The sequence below is a fragment of the Phodopus roborovskii genome, unplaced genomic scaffold (genome assembly GCF_943737965.1).
Source record: "Phodopus roborovskii unplaced genomic scaffold, PHOROB, whole genome shotgun sequence".
NCBI classification, from domain to species: Eukaryota; Metazoa; Chordata; class Mammalia; order Rodentia; family Cricetidae; genus Phodopus; species Phodopus roborovskii.
Window position 1 is genome coordinate 49,362,608 of NW_026126517.1, and position 21,534 is coordinate 49,384,141.

General features: G+C 40.5%; 1 protein-coding gene across 1 annotated transcript in view; it reads right to left on the minus strand.

Moving 5' to 3' along the window:
* The window catches only part of Unc13c (unc-13 homolog C), a 400,087-nt gene that overhangs the window by 135,917 nt on the left and 242,636 nt on the right, over positions 1-21,534 (minus strand). The window contains exon 16 of the mRNA XM_051197944.1: positions 6,257-6,390. Coding sequence (XP_051053901.1) covers positions 6,257-6,390 — 134 coding nt within the window. The remainder of the gene's footprint in view (positions 1-6,256; positions 6,391-21,534) is intronic.

Sequence of the window (21,534 nt, forward strand, 5' to 3'; positions counted from 1 at the left end):
ATAACACCTTTCTCAATTTTTGTCTAAAATCACAAAAACATTTCTTTTGGATTTAGGACTTTCTATACCTTGCTGTAATGAATATGTTTTTCAAGTAAGTGTGGGCATGCATGTGTATGCAAATGTGTGTGTGTTCTGTGAGAGCCTGTTGAGGCCAAAAGGGGTGTCAAATCCTCTGGATCCAGATTTCCAGGCAGTTGTGAACCATCAGAAATGGGTGCTGAGAATGGAACTCAGGTTCTAAGTTCGGAGCTACTTCTTCCATCATTGTATTGAATATTTTAAATGAAAGCATTTGGGAAATGTCACATGTAAGAAGGGCTTTCTCTGCTCTGGGGATCAGTTAGAAGACCCTTGTGTGACAGGTGAGCGGTGCCATCCCTACACTCAAAGACATTCATTTCTTGGGAGATACATAAGCCAAGAAGAAGACTGTCCCTCAATGGGACTTGCTGTTTCTCAATGGCATTCCTCTCTGACTCTTTTCTTCATCCTTACTGTGGAGACATCCAGGTCTGACCACTGCACTGTCCTTCCCTGGGAATTCTTCCATGTACTGTAACATGTACAATAACTACATTTATATACTTCTCTCTTGTTAACCTGTCCTCTTGCAGGGACCCCAGAGGAGAACTCAGAATAGCAGAAGAGACACATCCTTTCACAATCATGAGCAAAATCAGATAGAAGATGTAAACCATTCCTCTCAAGGAGGGCTACTCCACTCTCCTTAGAGGTTTTGTTAATGGCTTTGTTCTTTTGAATTAATTTAAGTTTCAATTTTAGTACTAGAGATTTGTGTTTATTATTTTAAGTTATGTGTATTTATTGTCTTTGTATAGATAGGTAGGAGTGCAGTGTCCCGTAGGGCCAGAAGAGGGCATCAAATTGCCTAGAGCTGGAGTTACAGGCAGTTATGAACCTCTGATGGGGATGCTGGGAATCTAACTTGGGTCCTTTAGAAGAGCAGCAAGTACTCTTAAACACTGAGCCATCTCTCTAGCCTCAGTTTCAAATTTTTAGAGGTCATAAAGTAATCACAAGCCCATGATGTTTCTTTCTGTATTCTTCACAGATTCTGGAAATACCTTGCTTTGGTACCAAATGTTATAATGTTGAATTCACCCTGAAGTCCCAGAACAGAGGAATGATACTTAAAAAGTAGGACTTTTTCTTCCAATACTCTGCAGTTGATTATTTCTGTCTTTATAGTTTGGGCTAGTGATGGAATCTATACATTTCCAGTTTAAGACATCTCTGGCTTATTTCCTTTATCAAATAATAGTCAAATCTTGTGGTGAAATTCAGCATGATCCAAAATGCAGAGACTTGAGTTTTCCTCTGCTGCTTAACTAATTTACCCAGTAGAGCAATTACTGGTGTTTTAAAACTCATTGCCTCATTTGTGAAATGGTGTTGATAACAACTGAGTAACATGTGAGTTTCTCTTGGGCCATTATGAAGGTTAAATGAGATTTTATTTGGTTTTTTAAGACAGGGTTTCTCTGTGTAACAGCTCTGGCTGTCCTGGAACTCCTTGTAGATCAGGCTGGCCTTGAACTCACAGTCATCTCCTACCTCTGTCTCCCAAGTGCTAGGATTAAAGGCATGTGCCACCACTGCCCTGCTTAAGTGAGATTTTATACCTAAATGTTTTGTAAACTCACTTGTTCATCATGAGCAGTCAACAAGCATTTGCTGCTGATGGTAGTAAAATCCTAGCCACAAGTGAGACATAAAAGAAAATAGTAGTATCTATTGATTTTTAATTGGGAAAATAATTATCACAGAAAGTTAGTTGAAGTTATTTTTGTATTTGCTTGGTTTCATTCATTAGAAAAAAATGAGACAATAATAAAATTAATGACAATAAAGTGGATTGCAGAGGAAATTTTTATGTACTAAGGAGTAAACAGATTTTAAGACTTCAGAACTCCCAGATGACACACCAACCATTCATATGCTAATTAGAAATAGTTCTCAAACTGTAACACAAACAGGACTGAAAGAAAGAGGGTTGGCATAAATAGTTGGCTTGAATCAAGTGATCATCACCTTGGAAGAGAGTCTCAGAGAAGGACTATATTGGGTTGGCCTATAGGCAGGTCTGTGAGTCATATGGGAAGACCCTGTCTAGAATGGAAGCACCATTCCCTAGATAGAGGGACCTGAACTGTTAATTTCAGTGGAGAAATGGAGCTGAGCACAAATGGGCAAGAAGAGTACAGACACATTGGTTTCTCCTTGCTCTTGGCTGGGATGTGATGTGACCAGCCTTTGAAGTTCAGCCACCTAGACTTCTTGACTATCAACACTATACACTGAAATTGTAAGGGGAAACAGATTCCTTTCTTCACTCAGCTGCTTACTGCCAGGATATTTCATCAAAGCAACTGAAATAATGAAATGAAACCAGAAGTTATTTTGTATATATTTAAAACTGAAATCTAAACTTATATAGTACATCATGTATTCAGCATATCTCTCTCTCTCTCTCTCTCTCTCTCTCTCTCACACACACACACACACACACACACACACACAAATATGTATATATACACACTTGCATGCATATTTAGGTGACTCTTCTTAGCCTAACCTGAAGATTCTCTCATGTTAAGGACCCTTCTGCATTTTTCAGTGAAGCCTTAGTTTAACTTAATTGATAATTTATAATAGGGCTGTTTAATGAAGGAAGCAATCCATTCCTCCATTACAGTCTGCCTCCTCTTTTTAATTTGTAGCAATTAATACAGAGCATAAATGTTTTAAACCTTGAGTCTTATGAGACACAACAAGTTAACAAACCAATTTATTATGTCGCAAATATCTTAGTGGAATCAGGAAAACATAATCTGCCAAATTTAATAATTTGAATTCATTAGTCATAGCAGATAAAATTAGAACCTGTTAAGTTTGGAGTTCTGCTCCAAAGTACAAAGTATGTCTGAAGAAAACTATGCTCATTAAGGAGGAGCAGGCCATGCTCTGTATAACTAGCAGTCACACGTGCAAGCTGAAGTTTTAGCATCAGCTGGCATCTGAGAGACATGTAGTTTTCTCCATAACATGAGTGGAAAAGAGTGAAAATAACACTTAACCAAAATCAAAGACACAATGACCTATAATGAACATATATAATATATGGCCATAACCTGAACCCTGCCTGAAACAAATCATACTCCCCATCCAAAAAGAGGACACTGTATAAGACAATCGGGAGAAGTTGGCTACAGAATGGGGTTTCTGCAAGACGTGGGTGGTGGTGGTGCTGCTGCTGCTCCTGGCCATGCCGCACTACTTTGGTGGGCCCGAAACTTCTATGACTTCTGGAGGTGGGCACTGACATACAGAATAATGAAACCACTTGATGTCTGAGATTAACGGAAAGTGATTCAGCCAGAAAACAAAAGCGCGAGAGCAGGTAAGAAAATAATGTACCAAAACTTGAAATTTATTAAATTGAAGTGATGGAGAGAAGTTCTATTGTGTAGTTATCTGCCCTTTTTAATGTTACAATCATGTTCACTGTGGTTTTTAAACATAAAAAAGTAATTTAGCAAAGCCACATGTGAACACAGAAGCCAGTAGCTTTAACACACTGAACACTTCTCCAAACAGACCAGCATGCTGATTCTGGATTAAAGCAGCTTACGCTCAGGCTTTCCCACCAGAGCAAATGGAATCTTTTAGAATATATGACTTGAAAGGAATATACTGGGTCATCCCTCACTCTGAAAAATTTAAAGGAACATACTGCACATATAATAGAAATAGTGAATGTTTTAAAATTGATTCATTTCTGACACTGGATACACAGTCTTAATGCAGAACAAAACAAAACTACATTGTCACTGTATATACACTGTGGTGTGTCTATCTCTGTGTGTTTCCTGTTTGTTTTGTATTGCTCTGATAAAATACCATGACCAAAAGCAACTTAGGGAGGAGAAGGCTTACTGGGCTGACATGTCAGGATCATAGTTCATCCCTGAGGGAAGCCAGGGCAGGAACTCAAGCAGAAACTGGAGGAATGCTGTTCCCTACCTTGCTTTCCCTGGCTGGCTCAAGCTTGCTTTGCTTTCTTATACAACTGAGGACAACTCAGGGCCAGTACACCCACCATGATCTGGGGTACTCCCACAGCAATAATTAATCAATAAAATGCCCTACAGACATGCCTACAGGCCAACCTGATGGAAGTATTTTCTCAATTGAGTTTCCCTCTTACCAGATGACTCTAGCTTGTGTCATGTTAACCAAAACTAAAGTAAACTAAACAAAAATCTAAGGGGCACAGTAGCTAAATGGCAGACCCATATTGACAGCTGAGAGGAGGACTAGCTGTGGCTTTTGAGCCTGGCATTCTAACAGAGGAGAATTAAGAAGCCAATTCCTGACAGATGGAAATTTTCAGAATCCTCTGCCTTTAGGAAGAAAAAAAGATGAGAACAAGGGCTAGGCTTAGAGAATACAGAGGAAACAGTATATAGGGAAAGTAGATACTCTAGCTATTACATATAAAAGATCAGGTTGCTTTGTTCAGAAATAGGAGGAATCTGAGGCATGAAAGAGATGAATATTTAATAGATGGCAAGATCCTGTTACTGAAGGTATCACACAATTTAGTTGCAGAACACAAGAGAAATAAATCTTGAACTGACCGGGAAACTCTTCCTGCTGGCTAGCTTTCATTGTGCCCTAGCACCATCAGAACAGGCTGCCAGAGGAGAAAGAAACATCGACGGACATGCCCACCAATGGACCCTGCATGCTACAATACTGACCCTCCAGGCAAGATGTGCCCACTAGTGCAACAGTGGTAAGACTCCCTTGATTGGATTTGTGGGAGGCCTGTCCCTCAAGGGGGATTTCATGCCTCGTATTATAAACATGGCTAGAACCCTAGGGGAGAACCTATTGCTATAGTTCTACATGGTCATATTGCCAACTGCCTTCTAAATGTTTGTGTTTAATCCACAGACTTGTGTTGACTCCAACCTTGGTCAGAGAAGCTTCTTGCTACAAGGGAGTGGTTAGGGCAGAGATACACTACTGTCCCAAGTGCTGAGAATGGCACTGTGAGCACTTAGCTGGAACTAAACATCTATACCAACCACAAGCACTGAGACTAGGGGTCCACGGAAGAAGGGCCAGAGGAGGATGGTGAAAGCCAGAGGACATGGAGGGATGTTTTGAAACACCATCTTCATGACATGCCATGACATGAACAAACATGAACTCAGCAGCACTGGCTACCTGCACAGGCCTGCCTGAGATCAAAGCAGTTAAAAATTCCAGCATGGGGCAGGGAAGAGCTCCCAAGGCCCCATCCCTAGCGGAGACACTAAGGCAGCTGATGGCTGCTTTGGGAGGGAGAGTCAGTTTTCTTTAGGATATGCCCACTGTGGTTTCCTCAAGCTTTAGTGGATGAGGTCACATTTCTAATTGGATATAATGGGCTAAAAATGAAATGAACGGGGGCATGGAGAGATGGCTCAGCAGTTAAGAGCATTTTCTGCTCTTTCAGTGAAGCTGGGTTTAGTTCCCAGACCCACAGAGTGGCCTCCAACCATCTATTAACTTCAGTTCCAGGGGATCTGATGCCCTCTTCTGGCCTTCATGGGCACTACATGTACATGACACACACACACACACACACACACACACACACACACACACACACACACGTAGGCAAAACTATCATACATATAAAATGAAACTAACTGTTCAGAAGTAAAATTTATAATGATCATGTAGTTAATTTATAATGATCATGTAGTTAAGAAGCAAAAAGGGTGAAACTATAATACTTTTTTGTATTTGTAATTATAATTGTTTTAAAAATAAGTATTATTCAGATTGTGATTGTCAGCAAAGACAAAAAAAAAAGTCAACCCAGTTCTCCACAGTCAGTCTGGACATGTGTCATTGTTAAGACGGTAAAACATAGGAAAAAGGAATGCTTCAGCGCTTCTGCACTAAACAAAAATCAAGTCCTGGAAAACATTTGACTTCACAGCCAAAGAACTGCATTCTTTGGAGTTTAAATAAAAATGTTTACTATTACTGAATTGATATTCATTGATAAAAGTAAAAGAAAATTATGCCTATGGTTTAATTGTTTTTTATGCCTATGGTTTATTTTTTTTTTAAATGTCTTTACTGTCATTAGAATATAAGTAGTACATAAATTTAGATAATGCATTTTTAATGTTAGAATGAAGTCTGCCAATTTCTAGTGCAGTGTACTTACTGATTGAGGACAGGAGTGTAGGCAGTTTTATCCTCATCGATAATAGTGACCATCAGTGTAATCAGCTGTGGCCAGAAGTCCAGATTCTTGGTGGTCGGGCCCTGGTCTTCCCGAGGAATATCCTGCTTCTTACCCTGTTCACAAGGCAAGCAACAGACAAAGAGAAGGTTAATGGAAGGGCTGCTTTTGCATGCTCACCTGTTCACCGGAGAGTCAGAGGAGCAATTCTGAAGACATGTGTAGGTCATGCAGACAGCAAGCTATTGAGCTCAGGTTTCTTTTCTTCACTGAATAGGATGAAGGCAGCAGCCAGCCTCCTCAGTCTAATCTCACATTTGTTTAGGGTTTAGCTTCCATCAGTTTTTCATTTGACCCTAGAATAAAGGCCACTTCATCGGCTGAGTGCTATAAGCCTACAACCTTAGGAATTGTTATGCAAACATTGCTTTAATGTAGCTTCTTCCACAGATAGAGATCCAAGTTTATGTGTATAAAGGAGGGGTGTGCATGGGAGGGAGATGTTTGTCAAGCCTAAGTATTTTGTTCAAAGTTTAAGCACATGCTTTTAATCTCAGCATTCAGGAGGCAGAGGCAGGTGGATCTTTGTGGGTTCTGGGCCAGCCTGGTCTACAGAGAAAGTTTCAGGACAACCAGAGCTGTTACACAGAGAAATCCTGTCTCAATACTCCAAAGAAAAAAGAAAAAAAAAAAAAAAAAAAAAAAAGAAAAAAGAAAAAGGAAAAAACCTCAAGGAGATGTGCTTGCAAAGCCAACAATGGAAATCTTTATAAGGAACTCGTACTATGTGCCCTGTCTGTAAGCATAATACTGCCCACAACACTATATGATAAACTTCATTTTCATAAACCTACCTTTTTCATCTTTGACTTAAACCATCCTTAATTTCTCCTCAGTTCTCCACACGACTGTCTGAATTCTTTAAGTAACACCTCTAGAAGGCAGAACATGGGCTGGGATGGTCTAAACTCCCTTTAAGTTTAGGGAGTACAATAGTAATGGTACATGTTTTATATGAAAATTTCATTTTCAATATACAAAATTCTTTCTAACATGCAGGTAAATTATCCTTTTTATTTTACTGAATATTCCTCTTAGAATGAGTATTTTACATTTACTTGTTAAATTTAGGCCAAAAAAGTAAAGGGAGACAATTTCCATTCAAGAAATATAAATAAGACATATGGTATCTATGACTACTTTTTGAAAGTCATTTTGCTATGTCCAGAATTATCTGGAAACATCATTTTGTGGCTCAAGAAAACTCCGTTATAAATTGCGTGTTAGAAGTGACACAGTTTGGTCTGTTTTGTATCTAGTCTTCGTGTCATCTATTGGAACCAGAAGTTCAGCCATCCTGTGCTAAATGGCTATGTGTGTTTCTTTTAATGTTTATCAAGGCATATAACTTACCTATGCTTCAGGGAGTCAGCTCCTCATTACTCTTCTCGCTTAAATGAAAATACAGCTCCATAGTGCATTTAGTTTGCCTAAAATCAGGTGAATGGCTCTGGAACCTGTGGATATGACTCTTTAGGTAAAAGCTGATGTGTCTCCAAACACAACACAGGATTTGTGTGCTCATGTGTGTTGTGTGTACATGTGTGTGAGTTCTGTGAAGGACACAGCTCTCATTCAAGACAGTTAAGCAACCATGAATGGCTTTGGTAACAAGTTATATCTGTGCTAAAACCCTGAAAGAACTGGACATCAAAGAGAGTAAAATGATACAGAAGTGAACCTGATATTTACAAAGAAGCTTCAATATGCAATACAAACATAGGAATAGAAAATATAAAACCATTCACTATATAACCCCTCAAGCTTCTGAGGTAAAGAAATCTTAGTTCCAGTACTTTACAGGTTAAAAATGGGAACTCTAATTGGCTTAAAAAATAGGACAGGAATTTTCAGACATTTGAGCATCTAAAATCCCTGTGAAGACCAAGGTGGGCAGTTTATTGGCTAGGAAAAAGGAGAGCATTTATCCGGGTCTACATTTAGACTGGACTGAAGATGAGGAACTCTCTAGTGTCCTTCAATCTCCAAGGCAACCTCAGATGGTGTTGACATCTGTACAAACAGCCTTCTTGCCTTTCTCTTACAGACATGCCAGCTCTCCCTTTCTGTCCATTATCTCTTCTGTCTCCGAGAGCTGTACAAGAGGGATCTTCTCAACCCATGAAGTTAAAATAAAATACCTGTGAGTCTGGAAGACTGAACACGCAATAACTAGACCTCACACAACAGAATTCTGACCTATGGTCTGCAGCAATCACTCCAGACAGCTAAACCACAGCTTCTGTAGCAAGTGAGCCAGACTAGTCAGTGGTCGAAGCTACTCAGAAAGCTACCCTTTCAGACCAAGCAGAGAAAGCCACCATGTATTCTTTAAATGAGCAATCCATTTCTGTTAGTGGATCCTCAGCCACAGTGTCCTTCTACTGATGTCTTTGGTCATCAACACAGGGCCTTTCATGTGGTCACTATAGGTGAGGCTTTCCTACCTCCCTGCTTGCCTTTGAGTCTTTGCCTAAACAAAGTGATCTTGACTGACTTACTATATATACAAAGAACTGGATTTCACACCAATGTTTTTATGTTTGCATGGTATTCATCTATTTACAAACGTTAAAGGCTTATTATTGTCTAGATCTTAACAATATGGGAACTGAGGACTAGCATAATATCTACTTCCTGATTTTATCTGAAAACAATTAGAACATAGGTAACGTGTGAAAATGGACAGCCTCCCTTGTTCCTTATTTTTTTAACTTCAGGTCCTTTTCTTATGGTTTGTAGACACAATGACAATGACTAGTGTATTCTAAAAACACCATACTAGTTATTCTGACATCCCTATTTTAAATAAATCTTTCAGTAAACAAAGTCATTGGTGTCAAAGTTATTGGTAAAATCCTTCATCTGTTCTGAGTTCAAGACTGCCATTGCAATGAGCACTCATCTGCAGTTAGAGAGATGTAAACATGGTCAGAGGCTAATTCATCTTCATTTGATTTTTTTTCTCCCAGTTTTAGAGTGTTCTCACTTAACTTCCACACCCTGTTGTACCAGAGAGTCCTACTAAGTTACTAAATCTCTATTTTCGTATCACCACTGCCTTTTTATCTACTTTTCCCAGTAATTCTGATTTAATTCTTCACAGCTTTGAGGGTCTTGAGAAACTAGATTTGAACTCCATGGGAAGATCCAGGATGTTCTAGGTTTCACTCAGCTCTTCATGACTCCCCACTCTGTTCACCCAAACAGAATGCCATCAGGATTACACAACTATACCCACAACAGCATTAAGACCGCTCATCTTGGCAATCTTTAAAAGCTAACAATGCCTTAATCACACTTAAGCAAAATGACATGAATCTCTGCTTTTGGTTTGAAGATGCAATAGTGGTCAATGCAGCAAGATAAGGAATCATCCCATGGGGGCTTCTGTCTAGGAGCAGAAAGCATCTACAGAAAGGAGTTATTAAAGTTTGAAGTCTGGTTTGAGTCCCCTGGTCAACAACAGCAAAGAAGTGTAGGGCCCACTCTTAGTCAGGTCAGAGACAGACTAGAATCCAGACTCTTGCATTTCAAGCGAAATCAAGGAGACTTTCCACAAATAATACAAAAGAAGAGAATATGCCAAAGTTAAAGTCAATATAGAACTCAAGGTAGATTTTATCTTTGCTTCTCAGTGCTGCCTAGCTGATCCCACAAGAGGGAACATCCCCCTTGTTCTCTACCATACTTCAGTCCTGGAAACAGCCACACAGACAGCATTTATTGTGATTTACATATCATCTGAGATCATTTACAAGGGTTTATCCAGGGTCACATAAGGTCAGAAAAGCTAGAAAACTAAATCGTATGAGTTCAATGTTTTGAAGACAAGCCATTATCACTTTTCTTCCTATAGTTAAAAATTGCTTAAGACAGTAGAAAACACTCATATTTTATTTACCAGCACACAAAGAGGGAGATAAAGCTATTTCTTAATAGAACAGTTGGGCATTTTGAGAGCTGTTAATAAACAGTAGCATTAGCATTTTTTAGTAGAGAATACTTTTCACTTTCTGCAATCAATTCCACATAGGTAAGACCTTACATAGTTAATAGTGTGTTACCCCTGTACAAATGGGAAAAAATCAAGTTTGATATTACCAGGCCAATGCAGTCATTAATTTCTATACAATGAAAACACAACATGGTAAATGCTTCTTTCTAAGTTGATAGCACAGCTAAAATTGCCATAAAGTATATGAACTTAAAAACACCAATAGCAGTCCTGTATGTTGTGCACCAATAGCAAAAGCTGCTCTTCCAAGTTTGGCAGTCATTTGAACAAATTGTAGAGACATTGACCATACTTACTCCAAGTGATGAAGTGAAAACTAGAATCTCAGAAAATAGCTCTGTTATGGTTGTGGCTCCCAGCATCACTTTTCATTCTTTTTCCCTCTCCTGAGTACATCATTAAAATAGCTCTCATCAGCCCTGGCTAAGAAAAGTCTCCCTGCATTATCTTAAAGCCACATAAGCAGGGCCTCCTTTGAAAGACAGGCCTGTTGGCCCTTTACTTCTCTCTTTTTGCCTTTGGCATGATCATCCCTGCTCTTACTTAGACCACTTTCACCTTTGATCTACCTACTTCCAAGGTTCTTGCTGCTATTAACCTTTGATGCATCGCCAAGGATGCTTTCCTCATCACCTGCAATTTACTGACACAAGGTAAGTCACTGAAGCTCTGTCCACGAATGGGAGAGAGGTGGGCAGCTATGTTTGATGAAGCAGGAGGCCTGAACTCCCCTTACTGGAGGGTCTTGATCACATACGCCAAGTAGCTCTTATGAGGAAATCTGTTTCCCTTCACTATAGACGAAAAAGTGGCTCCAAGTCTTCTTGGATAGTTAGAGTCAACATTCTGACTCTTCCCATTTGGGTCAAAGATGAATTTTAACATCCACACTAGACATGTTTTGAGAAGCCATGAGTCATACCCAGTACAGGGAATATTAAAGGAACACCTTAAGTTGTGAAATTAACCTGCATTAGGAACTGCTGTTGGCCAATGCTTTTCTAAGCCTGAAGCTAAATCACCATCACCTGGTGAAATACCTGACTCTTACAGCCCTCGTGGTGGGCCTGTTAAATCAGAATACATGAAAATATTGCTAGGATCCCGGATTTACCTACACAGCACTTTTCTCATAAGTCTTCATGCTCCTAGGGAGAGTCCACTGCTAACTTGTAATTAAATCAGGCAAAAGATTCCGGTTTGTAGGAGGAAGCAGCACATACTGGCATTTTACAAGGCAAACGCGCCACTGCCCGTGTGCTACAATGTTACATCTTTTTACCAAACTTTATTTTTTCAGATTAATACTCACTAGGAACAAACACAGACATCCTCAGGTGGCACACTGCTGCTGACTGAGAACAAAATGACAAATGGGCTGCCCAGTTGGCTTAGTGGTTAAGAGGACAGGGCTGTTCTTGCAGAGGACCCAGGTTCAGTTCCCAGCACCCACATGGTGGCTCAAATGTCTATTGTGGGAATCCATTGGCCTTTTTTGGCCTCCTAGGGCAATGCCCGCATGCGGTAGAAATATGTGCAGGCAAAACACTCATACATATAAGATAAAAATAAATAAAGTATCATTAAAAAAAAGAATTGTCTTAGGGTTTCTACTCCACCTACTTCACTTACTTTACTTTTCATCATCAAAGTAGTCAGGGCTGGAACTCAAACAGCACAGGAACTTGGAAGCAGGGGCTAAGACGCTGTGAACTAGCATTGCTTACTGACTGGTTTGCTGCTCTTCAAGGTTCAGCCTGCTTTCCGATTGGATCCAGGACTACCAGCACCCAGGGATGGCACCACCCACAATGGGCTGGGATCTCCCACGCCAATCGTTGATTAGGAAAATTCTCTACAGGCTTGCCTACAGCTGGATCTTATAGAGGTAGTTTTTCTTCATTTGAGGTTCCCTTCTCTCAGATCTCTAGCTTTTGCCAAGTTGACATAAAACTAGCCAGCACAGAAAGGGATGATAGTTGCAAGCCAGCACATTAGAGACGATATAGCATATCATGAGAAGACTTTTAAATTTCTGCGATTATAAGCAGGTAAAGGTTCCTGACCTGGAGCCTGTTGAGTATCCCACTGGATCCTACTTCCCTTTATTACACAAACTGAGAAGGTGGGGAGCACAGAGCTAACAACAGTGCTTGCACATCTTAGCTCCCCCTCTGTTACTCGACTTGCAGTCTTATAATCACAGAGAAATGGACACATGGCAAGTATAGTTTTAGGTTCAACATGGAGATTTCCTGTACAGCACTCCTTGGAAAAAAAGGTGTTTCTATATTGAGTTATGCCTGGGAGGGTATGATGAGAACTTTTAAGGCACCTGAGGTTTCAGAGGTCTCCTTATGTTGTGCTAAATCTCTAGTACCATGAGTTCCATACCCAGGACTCACGTAGGAGACAATTGACTCATGAAAGTTGTCCTGTGACCTCTGTACATGCACAATGGCAAGTGCATGCCAGCACAAACACATGAATGAATGAATTAATATTTTTAAAAGTGGGTGTTAGTATTCAGGCATCTGAACTGGCCTGTCCTTGGGGTTCTGACAGGATACACCCTCAGGTGCAGCCACTAAGAGCACCACCTGTGCACATTCACTATGCGCACCCTTTTAAAAGGGTCCTGCCCACCTCCCAACCCTCTCTCCCTCTCCCCCTCTCCTCCTCTTCCCCGCTCCCCCTCCCCCCTCTCCCCTGTCCCTTACTTCCTCCCTCTCCTTCTTCCTCTTCCTTCCTCTCCCTCTCTTTCTCCCCACTCTCTCTCCCCCTCTCCCTCCCCCTCTCCCTTCCCTTTGCCTTCTCTTCCTTCATCCTCCTCCTTCTCTGTTCCCCTCTCCCTCTCTCTCTCCCCTTTCCTTTCTCCTCTTTCCTGTTGCTCCTGTCTCTAGAGGCCATTCTTCCCCCTTCCCTCTTCCCCTTTCCCTTTTATGATGCCTTTCGCTAATAAAAAGCTACTTTGTTTGAACACTGTCGCATGGCGTCTTTCATGCATTGCTTTCTCAAATTATAACAGTGGGGCCTTATGGAAGTGATTGCATTGTTAGGGTAGAACCCTCATACATACAACTCATTCCTATACAGAGGAGGCCTAAGGGACTTGCTTATCCTTTACTCCTTTGTCCCTATAAGGATTGGGTGCAATCTCACGACACTAAATTAATAGATACCAAATCTGTAGGTGCATTAATTTGGGGTGTCCCAAACAGCTTAAGGAAGTAAATGTTGCGTACTCGATAGAATATTGATTTAAATAAATGAAAATCTAAATGGCTTTATGTTATAGCCATTTAGCCAATTCTACACAGTTGTGAGTAAGCCAGGGGCTCTCCCTGGATTTCTGTACCTTCCTTGTTCCCGCTGTCCTCACAAACTGCAGGAGACAGCTTTGCCCAGTTCCTCCCACTAAATAACAGGTGTCAACTTTGTCCAGCAAAAAAAAAAATCATCATTTCAGGAGGCCTCAGACCTCCTGACTCCACTCCCCCTTATTCTGGAAAGATGTTCACAAAATCATTCCCTTTCCTTAGGTACACAGCTACACTACAGGGCGAATTTAATGATGGTTTTATATACAAACCATTCATTGGGAAAAAATGCTTTCTTCCCTTGAATGTGGATGACTATGGTCAAGATACGGCAAAGGGTAAGACTGATCTCTGTGTAGGTCAAAGTCTTAAGAAACTAACAGCCATGCCTCTTGGAACCTCTGTTCTTACAGCCCAGCCATAATGTTGTGAGTTCATTCATGGAGTCCAGAAAGGGACACGTGGAAAACGGCCAGGTTCCAGCCAACAGATGTCACTTGTCTGTCCCATGAGGTTACCATACTAGAGACTGGACCTCAACTCAGTCCAGTCACACCAGCTAAAGCCACATGCAGAAGAGATGGCATTCACCTCACAGTCCTTTGCAAATTGTATAGATCTGTGGACAAAATAAGCTATATTTAAAAACAATTGTGCATTGTATTTCAATAGAGTCACTCACACAAAGCATGATCCTGGCAGTATGATAAATGAGTGCTGGCGAGATGCTGCATGGAAGTAGGCAGAAGACCGAGGAGTTTCCAGAAGAAGAGTGAATGGAGTCAGGAGGTCCAGGAGGTCTGAGGACTGTTGGTAGGAGCAGGGCTGATATGAAATAATGATTTCTTTTTTTTTCTGGACAAAGTTGACACCTGTTATTTAGTGGGAGGAAGTGGGCAATGCTGTTTCCTGGTATTTGTGAGGACAGCAGGGAACAATGGGTACAGAAATCCAGGGAGAGCTCCTGGCTTACAGCTGTGTAGAATTACAGACAGATCAGCTGAAGGGCAAAATGCTCACTTTCTTTCTAAATATAATTCAGAAAAACAGAAAGATGTCAGAATTTCCTGGGCTATGAAAACTATATATTCTCATCCTTGATCCCTTCAGAAGGTAAGGCTCTCTATGGAGCATGCCATATTCAAGGTGCTGAATTTTGTGGTTATAAGACTTCACAAGGAATCTGGGTCCAGAAAAGAGCCCTGAGTGGTTCATAATAGTCAATGTGTCTGACATTGCTCTTTGATTTTTAATCTAAGCTAGGGACCCATCTCAGAAGCATTCAGTGGTGTTTTTATCTAGTGAAATGTCCAAAGATATTTAATATAAATATATCGAGTTTGGACTAGAAGGGACTGAGTCTGTATGAAACATAACATAATAAAATAAACACAATAGACCTTTGTATCTCTAAGCATCTACTGCCAGTAAAAAAGCAAGCTAGATCCCAGACTGTAACCGTGAGTCCATGCTTATGGAGCAGGATAGATGACTCAAGGTCATGGCCAAGAGCTTACCTACAGCATGGAGCCAAGAGTCAGGAGGATTTAACAGTACAGAGAGCAGGAATGGGCCCTTGTCAATCCCTGATGACCTGTTACCAGAGACATTTACAGATTTCTAGGGATGGATACTTAAGAGACTGTCCCATCCCTGAGCTCCTCCTTCATTTTCAAATAGAAATACAAATTGCAGTTGTGTGATTTTTGATCAACTCACTTTATAGTGTGTGTGTGTGTGTGTGTGTGTGTGTGTGTGTGTGTATGTCACAGTTTTCTCTCTGTTTTCTGGTATCTAAAGAAAGCACACCTGAGACACCGAACACAGGAAGGAGACCAGGTTCCTTCGTACCCTGTGAGGTTACATTAATTGTCACCTAGACATGATCTAGAATCTTCTTATTGGTAGAACTCATTCAACTCATTCTTGTAGTGCCACTATCTTGAACAATTAAAGCCAGCAGAACAGTTTCCCTGACTTCAGAAGTACCCCAGAGTCCCTCCCAAGGGGGCTCATGTGATTGTCCAGCCTTCTTGCCCATTGTAGTCTCTCCTCTCAATTCAGATGTATTAGGAAACTCAATGCCACTGTAAAAACCACTTAACCTTTGACTTGCAATCTAAATGTGAATTTATATTTATTTTTATTTTGCTCTTTTAGTAGAAGTTCTATTAGCAGAGGCAAAAGACAGGTTCTGTCCACTCTGAAGGGAAAAGCACTATGCAAAAGCCTAATTTAGGCCCCCCAAGGCTTTCTGCCAACAACCTCAGGGTTAAATGTATCCATACAAAGGGAAGTGATGTAGAAATGCTATCTCTGGATGTGGTATGCTGGGAATACCCACAAACTCATAAAAGCTGTGGTTACCTGTGCAAGACCTGCACAAGATCAGGCTGGATAAAATTTCTGTGTGGATGGGGGGGGGAGGGAATGGTCTCCATACCCCACCCTTTACTAAGGAGCTACTGGCAGTTTACAGTGCTGGAGGAGTGAGAATTGCTATTCTTTGAGGATGTGCCACAGACAAGATCCCCACAGCTCTTACTAGACTTAATGAATTATTAAAATAAACAAACACATGGAGTCATGAGGGTATGTGGGTGTAATTAGAGGAGAAAATTAGCTTAAATGTGATTATATTTCATTTTATAGATTATAAAATTCTCAAGAATAAATAAAAATTATGCAAAAAAATGGAAAACACTGCCTTGAGGACATGATATAGTGGGTGTACTCATAAACTCACTATATCTGTGGCTACCTGTTTCAGACATGCACAAGATCAAGGCAGACCAAATTCTGGCATAGATGGGGGAGATGATCTGCCCCTTGTAAGTGAGGTGGGGGATATAGCTCATGGGACCAGAACTTGTCTAATTTATATACATCTGTAGGTACCATACCTAGCATTGCAAAGAATGAAAATTTAAAAAAAAATCACAATTATTTGAGAACATACATCCTAATAAGCTAGATTTTGCTAGTCTGTAATCTACATGCATCTCAAACATCATGCTTTACACGGTAAATACTTTTATATCACAATTAAAATCAATTTAAAATTGGGCTTGTAAAATTTGACACATGAATGAAGACCCATTGACATTTTATAGTTATAGCTCATTGTTTGTTTGTTTTATAAAAGATTTTGTTCCCTTGTGTCAGTGGGAACTCTCCTACTTATATCATGTTGAAAGACTGTCTGAATAGTAGCCTTTCTGAAGGTCACAACCCCAGAAAGCTACAAATAACTGGAGTACCTGCTTGAAACCTACAAATAAAAACCTGACAAAATGTCAGGGTAGAAATAAGAATGATTAACTGGAAGGCACTATAGTCTGGTTTTCTCAGAAGTGGACCAAAGCTGAAGGGAAGGGTTGCAATTCAGCATGAATTAGCCTGGCTCTGGTGGCACACATCATCAAATCAGGACATAATGTCAGGTTGCTGATGCCCGACACTTTAGACTTGAAAAGGGCTTTAAAGATTTTCTCTGTGCTTAATAAGTCTGCATTCTTATTATATGGCATTTCTTGATTCTACATAGTGAACAGAGTTTCCAAAGGTAACATCAGGTAGCAAAGAAAGTCACCAGAGCCAGGTTTTTCTGAACTGTTCCTCTCCGTTGTAGAGTTACACTGACTGGTGTCAGTCAATGAATTGGGTACGGGTCACTTCTGACATACTGAGTATCTGAGTATGTGCAATATATCACCATGTTGCTGCCTTCCTCCCATTTGTGTATAGAATATGTTGGAAGTAATTAACAAACACACTAAAAATATTAAATGCTATAAATGCCAAGGAATGGCTCTATACAGTGGCATGGGCAAGCTCTACAAATTACATCATGGATGAGCAGTGTGCTCATGGAAAAAAAGTTCTCACCCAGTATTTCCCATTACCTTAAGAAGCAGAAGAGGAGGGCATAGTCATACTAACTGGAGATTCCTGAATAAAGAATGAATAAAAAAATGAAAAGATTTCAGTGTACCAATGTTTATTTCCTGAAAAATCAGGAAGAACTTACAATGGGAACCAGAAAGGACCTTACACTATGGTGGCTTTACCCTTTACCTCACACTCAGCAGAACTCCAGGCCCTCTTGAAGCACCTGAACTTACTGTCACTTCCTCATTTATCCAACTCTTGGTAAAATAATAAATTAGGGAAATTCTGAGGAATCCTAAAATTAGAAAAGGACACTAACAACCTTTTCAACTTGGTAACATACCTGTATATAGACAGGGGCTTGTATTTCCTCATAGCCAATAGCCAATAACATCTTTTTATAGATCATAACATCAATCTAGGAACTCATTGGGAAAACACACAATTTGTGGTGCAGTGTTCCTTTAAAAATATAGTGTATTTTAAGATTGTGTCCACATTGTCGTGTTGAGTATGTGATTATGTGTTTGTGTTTTGGAGGGTGGTGGATGGTTGTGGGTGGGCGGGTTTGCATATGTGCACAGGTACCTCTAGAGGCTAGACGAGGGCATCAAATGCCCTGGAACTGGAGTTACACTCAGTTGTGGGTGCTGGGAACAGAACTCAAATCCACTGTAATTATAATACACTCTTAATCTCTGAGCCATCTCTCTGGCCCATCTGGTACAATCTTTCAGTTATGCATTTTCTCGTTAGTGCTGGAATCATTGCTTTAGAGTTTAGTGTCTCATGGGGAGTAGTGACCTGGAGAACCACTTAGTCACCAATACCCTTTGGAAATGGACCTCATGATGGGTTGCAGTACAGAAGCATAAAAGGAGATGGAGCTAGCAAAGGCGATACTTGCCTAAAAATAACATTTCCAAATTAACCTTATCGCAAGTAACTGTAGTTCAACCCTGACAGTGTCCAAATGAAATTAAAAAGGGATTCTGAACCATTCAACAGGTGCCTACTCAACTTCTCTTCAGCTAACAGAACCCTAACAACAAGTGTGTCAATCTACTTACAGATGTAAAAATACAGGAGTGTTCAAGTTTGCTTGTGGTGGTAACTAGGGACAACTAACCCTTTCATTTCTGTTGCAGTTCTAGAGGGTCTTTCCGTGTACACATTAGCTAATCCCTCCTTAACAGAAGCGATTCTAACATTTTCCCCCAATTAACAGTTTTACTATTGCTTAAGAGAATGATAGCATGCTAATGAGCTCATTCTCTTTTATGAGATGGATTCCAAAGCTCAATAGTGATAGAGAGAATAATCCTAAAGTTAACATTTACTGAGCATTAATTCTGTCTCAGACTGAAACAAGAGCCTCACATGAGTATCAGCACCTCCCCACAACTGTGCATCCATTGTTTATCTGGGTCTACTCTGCAGAATAATGGCCAATAAGGGCCAACTCTCCTCTGCACATCTACAAATACTGAGGACTGAGCAGACACTCCCTCTACAGTTATGAAGATGAATATGGGTTAGATGTTAGTATCTCTGTGTTGTTGAATAAGATGCTGAGGTTTTAAGCTCATGGTTTAAATGCAGGCCAATCAGGAGAACTGAATATAGGAAGCACTAAAAGTTCCTTCACAGAGGAGGGGGCATTTGATTTGGTTACAGAAAGACAACTGGTTTCTTAAGACATTATTTAAAAGAAGGGAAGAGAAAGAAGACAATTTGACTCCCACAATATAGCAAAGTGGGAAATCCATCAGGCCTTGGAATAATCCATAATGCTGTACTTGAAAAGTCATTCATGGTGCCTATTGTCACCCATGCCTCAACACAAGGTGAAGTCTCAACAGTAATAAATCATGGGTTAATATTCACCCAAATGCAAGACCAGGATCAGGGTGAGCAAGGAAAACTCCCTTGATTACAGAGCTTGGGTTTGGCTATGCACTCACACAGCTTGCAATTTTAGCTTGGTAGACTTTGGTCCTGCCATCCCAGTGAAGGTAAATTTTTTCTTTTGCACAGTGTGTCATCTGCTGCTTTGAGTTCCAGAGCTGTGTTTTCCAATGCAGTGCCAGCAGCTGCTAGACAAATGTAGTTATTCAAATTAAACTGGGTTTTAGAGATACTCATTTTCTCATTTTTCCTAGTACTGTTTCAAGTGTTCACTAGCTGCAGTTGGCCAGTTGCCATGGTATTGGGCAGGGGTATACTTCTCCAGCATCGCGTGTGATTCTATTGCATGCATGACTCAGTGTACTCTGTAAGGATAGGTGCCCTGGTTTGAACTGGGACTTGCACTTGAAGGGACTCCAACATGAGGGCAATGGGAAGAGTATCCTTCATAAGGATGTCACTTGTTGAGTCATTTGCATCGTTACTCTAGAAGCTGAGCTGTCAAAGATTTAATCTTCATGCATTGCACCTCACATTTACTGAGCGGATACCATATGTAAGATACCATATAAACAATGGGAGGAAAGAGATTTTTCAAAGAAAAGAAGACTTAAATGCTTGCTCTAGACAAAAACCTGTCAACATAACAGGTAAGGTGAGGTGTTCTATAAAACATACAGCAACATGAGCAGAGTAACAGTAATTTGAAGTACAAAAATAACATCACAAAGAACAAAATACCAAACTGTTACATCTATCAGGCAGTTGTTATAGAAAAGGTGGTACATTGAGCTTGGGGATAGGCAAGATTGAGACCTCTGAACATTAGAATGGAAGAACTTTCTGGATTGCTCAGGCTTTAAAGTGTGTGAGGCTTGGATTAGCTGCTTGTCTGCTTCTTTCTGTTCTGACAGGTTCTGGGAAACAATTATAGTTTAAATGGAACTGGATACAGAAACAGTAATGCCAATAACAGGTTCCCTTGTACATAATTCAATTTTGTTAACTGTGGGGTCATGTCCCTCCCCCTCCCACCCAAGGTTCGTTGATGGACATTGAGATTTCCAATGAAAAGCTACAGCTGGGAGAGTCAAGAAGCCAGGATCCAGCTGGGTCTCATTGAGTTGTGCCCTGCTGTGTCCCAACAGGGACATCAGAGTCTTAACATCTACTAGATGGTAGGGTGTATTTTAAGCACCCAGGCAGGAGATATCTAAGTATATTTAAAATATGAACAGACATTTCTCAGAAAAACAAGAACGGTGTCTTCTATGGATTTTCTGTCAGGATGTATGGGGACACTCAGACCTGTTGCTATAACAAAACACACAGTGCTCAGATAATATTTATGAGTAAGGTTGGCAAAAAGCTTCCCCTTCCCTCACTATGTCAGAACCCTTTCTTCTAGCCAGTCCTGGTTTTTCTCAGTTATAACCAACATCCTGAGTCAAACATGCGTGACATTATTTAACAGATACCATTTCATCATATAACTCACTACATCAAATAAGTATCTCAACAAAAACTACAGTCAGGCTCAGTGAGATGACAACAGGAAAAGGCATTTGCTGCAAAGCCTGACGAATTGAATTCAGGCCAGGGACCCACACAGTGAAAGGAGAGAACCGATTCCCACAAGTTGTCCTCTGAGCTTCCTATGTACCTTGTGGTGTGCACGCACCTCCAGCTCCCACAGAGAAATAAGCAAGTTAATGGAACACTACACTTAATTCAATGTACAGGGTGTAGGGTATATATGCAATTCTCTGTGTGTCAGTGTGTGCAATCATGTGACATGGATAAATAAAATGCTTTCGGACAAAGCTGCCTTTTCATCCTGGGGATTTGAAATTGGGCTAGAAGGGTAAATCTCAGGCAAAATATAAAGCAGGATTAAGATCCACCTCAGTAGAGCCATGAGGGAAACCACAGGGAAATCTTGAGGAGGCAGACCTTTAGCATGCTAAGCTACTGGCCTCTTTGTGACATTCTGTGGTATCAGGGACGAGAACCTGCTGTTCAGGGGGTGGGAATGCAGCATCGAAGCAGCACATGTGGTCTCA